Consider the following 12,226-nt stretch of genomic DNA (forward strand, 5'->3'; position numbering starts at 1 on the left):
TTGAATGACTGTATCTTAATGTCTTTTGAGTCTCTTGACAGTTTTCTTTACTGATAAACGGTTTGAAAAAAAATGCTTTTCTGCTCATACAAGTGTTTTCTGTTGATTTTTTTTTAAAAAAACCCTTTAATGCCGTGTTAAAGACTCCTGTGCCATATTGCAAACTACTTTTGAAATTCACTTTACAGTGGTGCCTCGCAAGACGAAATTAATTCGTTCCGCAAGTTTTTTCTTCTTGCGAGTTTTTCGTCTTGCGAAGCACGGTTTCCCATAGGAATGCATTGAAAATCAATCAATGCGTTCCTAGGGAAACCGCCTTCAGACCAGGTCCGGGGACAGTCTGTCCCCCGACCTCTTCTGAAGGCTGGGGGGGGGGGGCAAGGACTTCTCCGCTGTCCCGGGGCGATCTGAAAATGCTGGCGGGCGGCAGCGAACGCTGCGCTGCCGCCCGCCAGCATTTTAAAAGCTCCCGGGACAGCGGAGACTTCTCCGCTGTCCGGGGGCTTTTAAAATGCTGGAGGGCGGCAGCGCAGCCTTCGCTGCCGCCCGCCAGCATTTTCAGATCGCCCCAGGACAGCGGAGAAGTCTCCGCTGTCCCGGGAGCTTTTAAAATGCTGGCGGGCGGCAGCGCAGCCTTCGCTGCTCCCCGCCAGCATTTTCAGATCGCCCGGGACAGCGGAGAAGTCTCCGCTGTCCCGGGAAGGCAGGCGGGGGGGAGCAAAGACTTTGGCCCACCGCCGGCCTTCAGAAGAGGTCCAGGACCTCTTCTGAAGGCCGGCGGTGGGCCAAAGTCTTTGCTCCCCCCCGCCTGCCTTCAAAAGCCATCGGGATAGCGGAGAAACGCGCTGCGCTTCTCCGCTATCCCGGGAAGGCAGGCGGGGGGGAGCAAAGACTTTTGCCCCACGCCGGCCTTCAGAAGAGGTCCAGGACCTCTTCTGAAGGCCGGCGGAGATTTCCCTATGGGCTTTCTTCTTGCGAAGCAAGCCCATAGGGAAATTCGTTTTGCGAAGCACCTCCAATACGGAAAACTCTTTCGTCTTGCGAGTTTTTCGTTTTGCGAGGCGTTCGTCTTGCGGGGCACCACTGTACTTTAGAAACAGTCTGTCATTCTGCATGAGGGCTGCTGGTAAAAAGGAACCAGCCAAAAGCTTCCTTATATTACTGTTCTTTTTGATTCAGGCTACTCTGTGTTGGGTTCCCTAACAATGATCTGTTGTTCTTTGAATATAATTTGTCCCTTATTTATTTATTTATTTGGCATATGTAAAAATGTCTTGTTGAGCATGGATCTGCTCTCCTCTCATTCAAATAAAAACTGCAAAGTGTGGTATTTAATCAAATGCTTTTCACATTCTGACTATTACTACTTACATTTCTGTTCCATCTCTCTGTATCAAGCAGCTCATGGCAATATTGGTACATAAGGAGTTCAGGCACTGACTAGACCAAATCTGTTTAATTTCAGCAAAGTAGCTGTGTTTCATTCTTTCAGCTGCTGCCCTGCAATTTTATTCTCTCTGGAGAATATCCAACTACCATACGCGGAGAAGACTCATTGAAACAAATGACCATTTCTTTCAGTGGGTCTCCCAAGGGCTTTACTCCCTCCCTCTCTCTTTAATAATAAATTGAACAGAGGCAGGTTGTGAACGCTGTAATTACATTTTTTGTACAAAATGACATGTATGTATTAGTATAGAACAACACTCTGTATTTTTAGTACAGGTCTCTGAAAAAGTGGGAAAGGTGGAATTTGTCCTGAAGAAGAAAGAAATTCTGTCTTGGAAAAAACTTGGACAGCCATTGGAAAGTCATAACTCCTTTGTCAAACGCACAGAGAGAGGTAATTAGTTTTGCTGCCATACTCATGACTGATTTTCAGCACACCCAAACTTTAGGAGACAAAATCAGATTGCTGTTCAAGGTCCGCAGCATAGTCAGAATGACTATGTTTAAGGGTGTATTATAGTCTTAGCAAAAGCATTGTGTATAGCTGTGTATAATATGATGGCTTTGTGTTTTCATTATACCTGCAAAATGTACTGTCCATGATAACAAAACCTCTCTATATCCCCTCTTCTCCTCAGCTGCCTAAAAATTTTATGCAGAGTGCAAAGTATCTCAATTATGTTTCAGATTCTTATATAATGTATTTGGAAACCAAAAATGCAATGATTCAAAAATGCCATAGTCTTTACATGGGACCAGATATGATAGTTGAAATTTTCATATTAGCAGGAATCTGTTGTTGCTGTATTAATAACTAATTTTAATACTACTAACGGTTGAAGCATAAGTTGTTGACTTTTCAAGTGATAAAGGCATGAGTAGATATTTTGCATGACTTTGGTTTGAGGATCTGAGGATTTTGTTCCAGTCATGGAAGAAGAGTTATGCACACAGAAGTATCTCTTTAGATTCATTGAATGTGAACATTTGAGTGGCCTGAATTGAATTAATTACAGTTTCTGTATTTTTAAGGTCTGTATTACAGAAAATGCAGATTGCTGTCAAAGACAAATGTCAGTCATGACACCCAACTCTTCTGTTTAGCATTACCGCTGGGAACTCATCTCCTGGTCCCTGTTGGGCACCATGTTTACCTCAGACAAACTATTACAGGTAATGTAATGAAAGATCATTTGTTATTTTCTAGAATATATTCTAATTCTGTTGTATTGTTGTTTTTTTAAAAAAAGGAAAGGCACACAAATGACCACACAAGTTTATCATTTACCTTCTTAAATGAAAAACATGTTCCACCCTAATTAAATAGGTAACGCTCAGATGTCTCAAATGTTGAAAGGGAACCATATACTGTGGAATTAAAACTCTATTTTATAAAGGTTCATTTAGCAGTGTTTTGTGTATGAAGATGTCCACTACTTTACACCTCACCAGAAAGAATTTGCAATGTCCAGCCAGTTAATCTTGCATAAAATAGGATAATACCAAGTTGTGTTCCTCTGCTCATAGAGGGCTTTATTATGCAGAAGAGGGAAAGAAGCCATTTTTGCAAATCCCTTATTTCTCCTACAGACATCCCCCCATGCCACCTACCACACTATCTGAGAGGGTCCCCCAACCTCCAGAATGCATTGGGGGTGTTCAGGAGGGATTGCTGTGGGAAGGGGGAATCAACAAAAATAGCTCCCCCAACTCTGTTATCAGTGACTCCCGCTGGATTGAAGTATGCGAGTGGAGAAGCTACAAGGAGAAAATGGCAAGCAGTTCTGAATGGGAAGAAAGGTGATATTCTATTTTCGTTGAGCGTTGTGCTTTTTCACAGTCTAAAAAAATAGGTTTTAGCAACTAGACAAAGATAATAGCCAACCTTAAAAGCTGCATTTGTTACAAGTACCAGGATAAAATACATCAGTGCTGAAACTCAGCCCATCAGCTCATAATTACTAAGTCAGCTGACAGCATGACTTCTTTTCATAAACACCAGTAAGATGCTTTTTCTTTTTAAAAAGTCGCTCAGATGGTATTCAAAACTTCTTTGTTTAGCCCATTTATGCACACATGGTTAGGTATGTTGAACATTCAGTTTATCTAGAAAAGAGATAAAGGCTTCTGGCCCATATGACTGCCACACTTAGCAGGAAGTAATTGCATTATTTGTAAGAATATGTGATTTGACATTGACGGTTGACTCTACTAAAAGGGATTGTTTCTGTGAATACTGAATGTTGAATTTTCTTCTACTTCTTTTCCTCAGGCACAGAGATAGTGAAGCCATATACACCAGTGCCATCTTTCTTGGTGTCTACATTCAAAAACCCCTGTCATGATGATCAGTTGCATATATTTTTCATAATCAAAATTTACCCAAGTGGACTATTCACACCAGTACTTGATGCCCTACAAATAGGTAAGTGTTTGCTTTCTTTCTTTTTCTCGCGCTCTTTCGGGATATTCTAAAACAGTGTTTGTTGCTACAAATCTTGTGAAAGTTTCTATTTAAAAATTTTTCAGTGATATGAAAATATATTCAATAGAAAATGGAAAAAAGGGGGAAAGCTGTTAAGCATCATAGGGTGGTCCGTCCAAAAATCTGGCTGCAAACCATTCATTTCAAAAATATAGTTTGTTTTCTTGAAAAATTAATAAAATATAATTTATTTTTAAGTGTTTTGTTGTTCAATCTTTTCCTGACGAATGATTGTTTTATACTAGAAGGAATTCAACGCCTCACTAAGGCAACCCTTCCATCAGGGCAAGCATTTTGGCTTACCAAACAAAACAACCCCCTCTTTCCTCTCCTTCCCCCCAAAGGTGCTGTTACAGAGATTCTCCCAACTGCCCTGAGCCGAATCCTGTTGCGCAAACAGGGTAGGGTTTTGTGTAGGGCTTCCATGGGCAGGACTCATAAGTTGAATCCTGCCCACTGTTTTTATAGTTGTATAAAATGTGAGCTAATGCACCCTTAGGTTTCTTTTAATGGGTGGGTGTTGAGAGCGCCCTTATTTCCTTCTCTCCAGGATTCATTGCACTGTATGTTTTCTTCTTCTTCTTCTACAGGGGAGTATATTTCTGTGAGTAATCCTGAAGGTAACTTCATGAAATCGCAAATGGAAGATGTAGAGGATCTGTTTTTATTGGCAGGAGGCACAGGATTCACCCCAATGGTTAAGCTGCTCAGCTATGCTCTGACCAGTAGCAACAGCCTCAGGTATCTTCTCTGCTTATGACTAGGTGCAAGCATTATAAATGACAAGAAAAGTCATTTTAAGCAGTTCTTGCTCTGGTTATGTGTTTAGCAGCAAGGTCGTTTCAAAACACTGCACAGATATTCTTTGATGAGAGAAACAAAACAGTCTTTTGCTGTGAAGGAAGGTTTTGACAAAACAATACAAATTGCTCATAATGTTTGTGTTGCAGTATTTCTTACTACCTTGTTTTAGCAATATCTGCAGGTGCAGTTTTACACCCACTGTCCCTGGAGTAATCCGTATTGAAATCAGACTTAATTTTGAGTAGGCATGTATAGGATTGTACTGTAAGGCTTCTGCTAATGTTACTTGGCAAGAGTGGTGGCTTCCCTGGTTGTGGTTGTCAAGTTTCTCAAATCACATGTGCACAGTTTCCTACAAGCAGGTTTTCATGTGGGGTCAGGGTTCATGAAGTTTGATTTCTTCATGGTAATTAAACTGCCAGAGGTCTAGCTGATTCCATTTCTACCATGGATTTCCTGTGACTACCAGTATGTCATTGAAATGAGAGCGCCCTCATAGAATGTAGGAGTTTCTGTATAATCGAGGGATCCCAATTTTTCCATCACCCTTCTAGATGGGACCTCTTCTTTAATTTGTGTATTGAGGATCAGTGATTTCTGCACTAATGTGATTTCTCCACTAAGACAATGGAGAAAAAGAGATACTGGGCAATTTCAAAATGATAGGTAGCCCTAGGGTAGGCCTGCTTTACAACACCAACTAAAAATGTGCATTTTTTTGGTCACACCCCTTGTATATAACAGGGACATCCAACTCCCAAGAAACTGCGATCTACTCCCAGGGGGAAAAAATGGTAGTGATCTACCCATTTCGGGGGTGGGGGAGCTCAAAGTTGTTGAGTTTTTTTTTAGGGGAGGCACAGAATTTGCACTCCTTAATTCGGGAATGCCAAAGTACGTGCACCAAAAACGGAGCTGGGCGGCGATAACTCCATCTTCCGTTTTAGCGATCCTGCACAAATGCACAACATAGCGAGGGGGCAGGGCCAGAAATGAGCAAGCGATCTACCACAATCGACCAGTATCACCCAGGGATCGACCTATCGATCATGGTCGACCAGTTGGACACCCCTGGTATATAATATGCCTGGACCACATAATGTAGTTAACTGATGCTTTTTAAGTGATTATAATATTTGATTGTTGTATTTCTTGTTCTAACCCATCCAGACAAAGGGCAGATATGTTATGTAAATACAAAGGTGAGCAGTGGTCTTAGTACAGCTATGGCGTGCTTGAAGTGAGTTTGATAAGGAGGGCAAAGCAAATTAGGGCTACAGAGGGGCCAGAATCATCTCTTCCAACCCCACTATACATAAGTAAACTTACATGAGTCTTTCACTGCTATTAAATTACACAAAGTGGCATTGTTAAAAGCTGTTGGGAGTTCTTACTGAGGAATACTTGTTGCATTATTCAGTGTCTCCTGCATGGGTACAATATTTCTAACAGCTGTGATTTTAAATATTGAAGCCCTAATTTCTTTTTAAGGGCAGTAAAATTTATGTTCTTCAACAAGACGGAAGATGACATACTTTGGAGAAATCAGCTGGAGCAACTAGCCCTGAATGATGCAAGGTAACTGGGGAGACCCTGGAACTGGATATTGGGGGAAAGATGGTAACTTGATTGTTCTTGAGGAGGATGGAGACTTCCCCCCCACCTCCCTTGCAGTAGGTGCCTGCTCAGTTCTAGCAATGCAGAGAAGTATGTTATTCCTGCAAGCACAAAATAGATAGAAATGCACCTTTATTGGGCAGTACAGGTTAGCTTTCAACAATATATATCCTATGTAGGGATAGGTACACAGAAAGGAATTTAATGCGGTGATGATCATATTATCTAAAGTTCACAAACCTCCTGTTACTCATCTCCCCTGTTTACATCATTCATTGCTTGCACCCCTTGTCTTGCATTTAAGCTTGGTTTGAATTTGCAGTAGTGTAGCGTACAAGGCATTCATTTGTTAGTCATCCAAATTACTCTTTGAAATATTAATGAAGTGCTTTGGGCTGTGGGTGCGGTTGTGTTGAATAATTATTCATCTTGCTTAAAGCAAAGTTCCTCATCTCTGCGGGACCAACATCAGATCACTGCTTGAAATCCAAACCATTCACTATTTTTGTTACAGAAGGGGCTATGTAAAAAGCTTTTATTCAGTTGTTTATCTGCCACGTTAGTTACACACTGTAGGGGGAAGCGGCTTCCTTTATTATTTTAATGGGGGGAAAATCACAAGGAAATTGTTTTTCACATTGATTTTGACGGAAAATATAGAAATCTTGTTTCTGCCTATAGTGGTGATTTCCCATCATCTCAATATGCCTTTCATTGTTCAGAGCTGCTGCTGTAGTTCATAATATTTTCGTCCCCTAAATTCCAGAACAATATCATCACTGTTATCATTATTGCATGCCACTTATGCCAAAATGGTTTCCAAATGGCTATGAAATCAATGATAAAATACATGCACAATTAAAATACACAATAACAATTTAATCAGAACATTAAAGCATTATTAATGAATATGCAATAAAAGAGGCCAGTTAGAAAGGAGAACTGTTAAAATAAGAGTAGGAGAAATCCTGAAGTCACTGTAATTTTCATACTTCCCAAATGCAATGAAGACCAGAAGGGAACAGATTTTAGCCTTCACTCTAGATCAAACTCCGTGTTGCAGAACCATACTAGACCTGATATGCTGACATACAAATAATATCCAATTTTATTTATTTTTTTGCTCGTTCCAGTTTGTTCTATGGCTGAATAAATTGTGCATGTTCTGTGACTTAATCATTCTGTCTTTCAGATTTGAGGTTCAGTTTGTCCTCTCGGAGCCAAAGAAAGGCTGGAAAGGCAAAGAAGGAAAAATTTCTTCCTCTCTTCTTTCCCAATTTGTGAAGAGAAGTAAATGTGATTCTAAGGTGCTCATATGTATCTGTGGTCCACCACCTTTCATGGAGCAAGGAATACAGTAAGTAAAAGAGGAAATATTGATCTGTTACATGTTGTATACATCATATGCTCTCCTCGCCCTTAATTTTTATAATTGATATTTTATTTAAAAATTTCCAAATATAAAGCAGTAAATAATTTACATATGTGGGAAACTTGGTGAGAGCCACCTAGGGTAGAATAATCCATTGTTTTCAGTGGATCTGCCCGGACTAAAATTGGATACCACTTGTTAGTTTTAATACTGCTTTTTTATGTGGGCTAATTTTAAGGGTGGGTTGGTGTGACTGAAAAGTTTGTTTTGCTGGGCAGGTTGGGTCCCCAAGTGTTCTCTTTTTCTTTTCCCCTGCCAGCAAACGGTAAACGGATGGCAGCCTCTGATTGGCCAGGGTTCCAGGAGAGGGAGTTGAAAAGGAGAGGATTTTGAGAGACAGTTTGTAGGTTGGGAGAATAGGGTGGGAGGTAGGGAGTGAGAGGATAGAGAGAGTTGGTTCTGGGTAGAAACATCCACTTTAAGGAATATATCACAAGCTAGAGAAAGGAGACTCTGAGCTTAGTGTGAAGGACAGTGTGTGGTGTCCTGTAAGAGTAAGAGGCCAGGAATTAACTGGGAGGCTGAGGCTGAGCCAGGAGAAGTAGAAGCTGTGAGGATACAGTCTACTTAGGTTTCATTCCAGTCAGGAGGGGAGAGATTCTTCAACCAAAAGAGAAGTCTCCCAAACCAGTTAAGAGGGGTGTGGTGATCCCTTGGGTCTGTTACCTGGAGTACCTCAGGAGTAGGGTTGTCTAAGGAGGGTGTAACTGACAGGAAGCACCACCTTATTTAAGAACCAAAGTATTGAGCGGCAACAGCTGTGCAACAACTGAGAAAGAACTGAAGTGAAATAGCATTATAATCTGAAGTATCCTATGTTTTACCCACTTTGTGCCATAAACTTCATTTGTTTAATAAAATATTTCTTGTTTATTGGATCAAATCCTGCCTGAGACTCCAAATTATTAAGTTTTCCCTCACACAAGTACCCTACAAGATAATTTGGGGTAGTTTGTAGGAATTCGTGGAACTGGTGTTCTGTGAGGTGGGTGCACTATATTTAAGTGAGGGCGGGCCCAACAGCGCTAGGGGGAAAGGTTGGTCATAGGTTTTGTAGCATCAACAAACAAATCCCAGTTTTATAATAGGAATACTCTACTTCAAAAATATATATATGTAATGCTACTTTAATATTCTTGCTTTCCCTCTGTACATTATTTTGTGTATATGTGTTTGTTTCATTCCAGGTTTCTGCAAGATCTTGGGTATTCCTCTAAAGAAATACACTGTTTTACAGCTTAAATATGCATCATTAAGACCCTAGGTTGTGCACTTCAAAAACATTGGTTTTTTTAAAAACCCAAGAAAATATTATGCATGAATATCTTGTTCTTTTTAATGTGATTACTTGAACTCTTATCATATTTAGGTGAGAGTGGGTTCTTTTATATTCTGCTGTTTTGAAATTGTATTTATTTTTGTTACTATATCAAACTTAACCAGAATATTTTACGGGGTAAGTAAACTAGCACGTGTATGTATTGCACAGATATGAACTTAGTCCTCCATCAAGTCCGATTTAGTAGCATCCCTTTGCACTGGTTACTATGTCTATATAGGCACTAGAGACCTTATTTTAAATTATAACTTCACCACTTTCCAAAGTCTCGGCAATATAGTATGAAGTTATATGTTATACAGTTAACTCAGGAAAACAATCTTACAGGTGTCATAACGCTGTAGTATTGTAAATAACGAGTGTTCTTATAATTTATACGCAAAATATTGGTTTTGTATACTAAATCACTTTTTGTATCATGATAATAAAAGCAAGATGGTTGCGTTTAAATACATCAGTTTGTTTATTATTATTTTTAATATAATTTTATTGCATTTCAGAACAACCACAAAAATGTACAGAACTCAAAAACACCAGCCTCCTCCCCACCAGCCTCCACTGACCCTCCACCCACTCGTTCCCTAGGTAGTTTAATGTCATCAGCACATAGTTCAAGTGGCTATCCATGCTCATAACTACTATTAACCTAGAAGCATAGAATTGTGGAGTTGGAAGCGGCCCTGTAGTTCCGACCCCCTGCAGTGCAGGAATCTCAGCTGAAGCATCCATGACAGATGGCCATCCAACCTCTGCTTAAAAGCCTCCAGTGAGGGAGAGCCCACCACCTCTTGAAGAAGTCCTTTCCACTGTCAAAGAACTCTTAGCACCAGAAAGTTCTTCCTGCTGTTTAGTTGGAATCTCCTTTCTTGTCACTTGAAGCCATTGGTTCAGATCCTACCCTCCGGAGCAGGGGAAACCAAGCTTGCTCCATCTTTCATGTGACAGCTCTTTAGATATTTGAAGATGGCTATTGTATCTCCTCGCAACATCCTCTTATCCAGGGTAAACATCCAACTCCCTTAACTGTTCCCGACCTTGTTCATTTTGGTCACTCCCCTCTGCACACATCTCAGCTTGTCAATATCCTCCATAAACTGTGGTGCCCACAATTGGACACAGTACTCCATGTGTGGTCTGACCAAGGCAGAATTGAGCAGCACTATGATTTCCCTTGATCTGGCCATTATACTTCTGTTGATGCAGCCTATAATAGCATTAGCTTTTTTTGCTGCTGCGTCACACTGCTGCCTCAACCTGTATTAATACAATATGCAATTTTCAACATAGGTCTGCAAGATGAACTTCTTTCTGCTTTTCAGACAAGCAACAATCACTTAAAGTCACTACCTTGAAAATCACCAAGGTAAATGCCTTCATGGGAATTTTAAGTGATGGCATCTGGCTTTAGAGCTGAAGAAATTGCACCCTAAATATGGAGACACAGCATACCACATATAATAGAAAATCAAAAGGAAGGTTAGCTCACTTTTGTCTTTTAAAGGGGTGTGTGTTTGTATATGTAGTGATGATTTACCTCTGGTGGAAGATGTGTTAGCCCATAAGAGACTTGCTTGATTAAGCGTGCACATATAATCTCGGATCACTTGGAACAAAGCTCTGCTCATGTAAAGAGAATAAATGATCACTGCTTTCTCTTGGTAAACTACATAAGCGGATTAGCTGTAGTGATACAAAAAGCAGATAGTCCAGGGATCATCACAGATATTTATTCAATTCTGATAATAATACCTGGATGGGAGTAAATGCAGAGGAAAAAATATCTCTTGCTGGGATTGTATGATGTTCAGAAGTGGCAGCCCTATCGGCCCCAAGGAGGAGTACATACCATTACTTTCCCCACCAGGGATTTTGCTTAATTATGCTAACAATCATGGTGCAGGCAAAAGGAGCTATTTAGGGCACAGCTTCCTAATCATTAGAAATCTTGCTAAACTTTTTCCACTCATCTGTGACACTTCATGAGACATTACCTACATGCTTTCCATCTTGTCATAAAGGTAATAAACTTGGTTTTGTTTGTTTTTAAAGTGAAAGCTTGGATTCTCAGCCTTGCTATGCCTAATATCAATTTCTGTATATTTTTAGGAATTGTAGAAAGTACGTGATCATCTTTCAGCTTTTCCTTTCTGAGCTCAATGCTGAAGATGGGTTTATCTTTGCCTCTGTAATGAACCTGTGAAGTTTGCTGCTGTACAGTAGGGGGAGAACACTGGTTTAAATGTCTTTAACAGGGCATTAGGTAAATTAATGGGGAATAGGTTATTGGCAAGGGCGGTCAGCAATGAACAGCTAAGGGAAACCTTCAGGGTGAGAGGCAGTCTACCATTGAATAGCAAGTGCTGAGGAGCAAACAGGCAGAGGATTAAGAAGGGCCTGCTTGCTTTCCTTGTGGGATTGCTGAAGGCATCTCCCTGGCCACTGAATGGGTCTTTTGTCTGATCCAGTAGATCTCTTCTTACCATCCTCGATGTCTGACAGTCCCAAATCCTGAATCATGCTCTCTTTGTGTGTATGTGTGTAATTACTACAAGCAAAACATCTAGCTGTGGCGTCCCCTGTTAAGAGTGTTGCCATAGTAACATGGGCACACTTAAACCAAGGGAAAGCAAACCGCTGGAAAATAATCATGTTCTGTTCTGTTTTTTCGTTCTGCACTTGGAAAGCAAGGTTGATCAGAACTTCCTCTTCATGGGAACAGGCAAAACCAGATAACGGCACTGAATGAAGCAACACCAGGTTGATCTTCATGTGAGAGCATCGCTTAGAACAGAATCAGAATAGACTTGTTCACAGGGCCGTGTCAGAAACAGGCAATATGCTAAAACATTTATTTTTCAGATGCCAGCAGCTTCCAAGATGATATTTGTTTCCTCCCCACCCTTGAATAATTGAGAGAGCATTTTAAAGGGGTTTTCTGTTCCTGCAAGAGGGAATTTGAGGGCCTTTTAAAATTGCATGATACAGAATCAACAGACCGGAAAATGTTAGTAGAAAGTTCATAATTTATTGACTGGTTTAGAAGTTTCCCCTGGTGAAACCTTCCTAAAGTATTAGAAGTGTGAACACAAGAAACATTTCT

General features: G+C 40.5%; 1 protein-coding gene across 7 annotated transcripts in view; it reads left to right on the forward strand.

Annotated features, from left to right (window-relative positions):
* LOC128410302 (cytochrome b5 reductase 4) overlaps positions 1-9,580 on the forward strand; it is a 34,860-nt gene extending 25,280 nt beyond the window's left edge. For 4 of the 7 annotated variants that reach the window (XM_053381387.1, XM_053381381.1, XM_053381382.1 and 1 more), the window contains 8 exons: positions 1,721-1,843; positions 2,482-2,622; positions 3,172-3,249; positions 3,722-3,874; positions 4,525-4,675; positions 6,230-6,316; positions 7,548-7,712; positions 8,975-9,580. In XM_053381387.1, coding sequence (XP_053237362.1) covers positions 1,721-1,843; positions 2,482-2,622; positions 3,172-3,249; positions 3,722-3,874; positions 4,525-4,675; positions 6,230-6,316; positions 7,548-7,712; positions 8,975-9,029 — 953 coding nt within the window. In that variant the 3' untranslated portion in view covers positions 9,030-9,580. The remainder of the gene's footprint in view (positions 1-1,720; positions 1,844-2,481; positions 2,623-3,171; positions 3,250-3,721; positions 3,875-4,524; positions 4,676-6,229; positions 6,317-7,547; positions 7,713-8,974) is intronic. The other 3 variants (XM_053381384.1, XM_053381386.1, XM_053381385.1) reach the window with 3 other exon arrangements.
* The last annotated feature ends 2,646 nt before the right edge of the window (positions 9,581-12,226 follow it).

Source organism: Podarcis raffonei, chromosome 3 (assembly GCF_027172205.1).
Source record: "Podarcis raffonei isolate rPodRaf1 chromosome 3, rPodRaf1.pri, whole genome shotgun sequence".
In the NCBI taxonomy this organism is placed as follows: domain Eukaryota; kingdom Metazoa; phylum Chordata; class Lepidosauria; order Squamata; family Lacertidae; genus Podarcis; species Podarcis raffonei.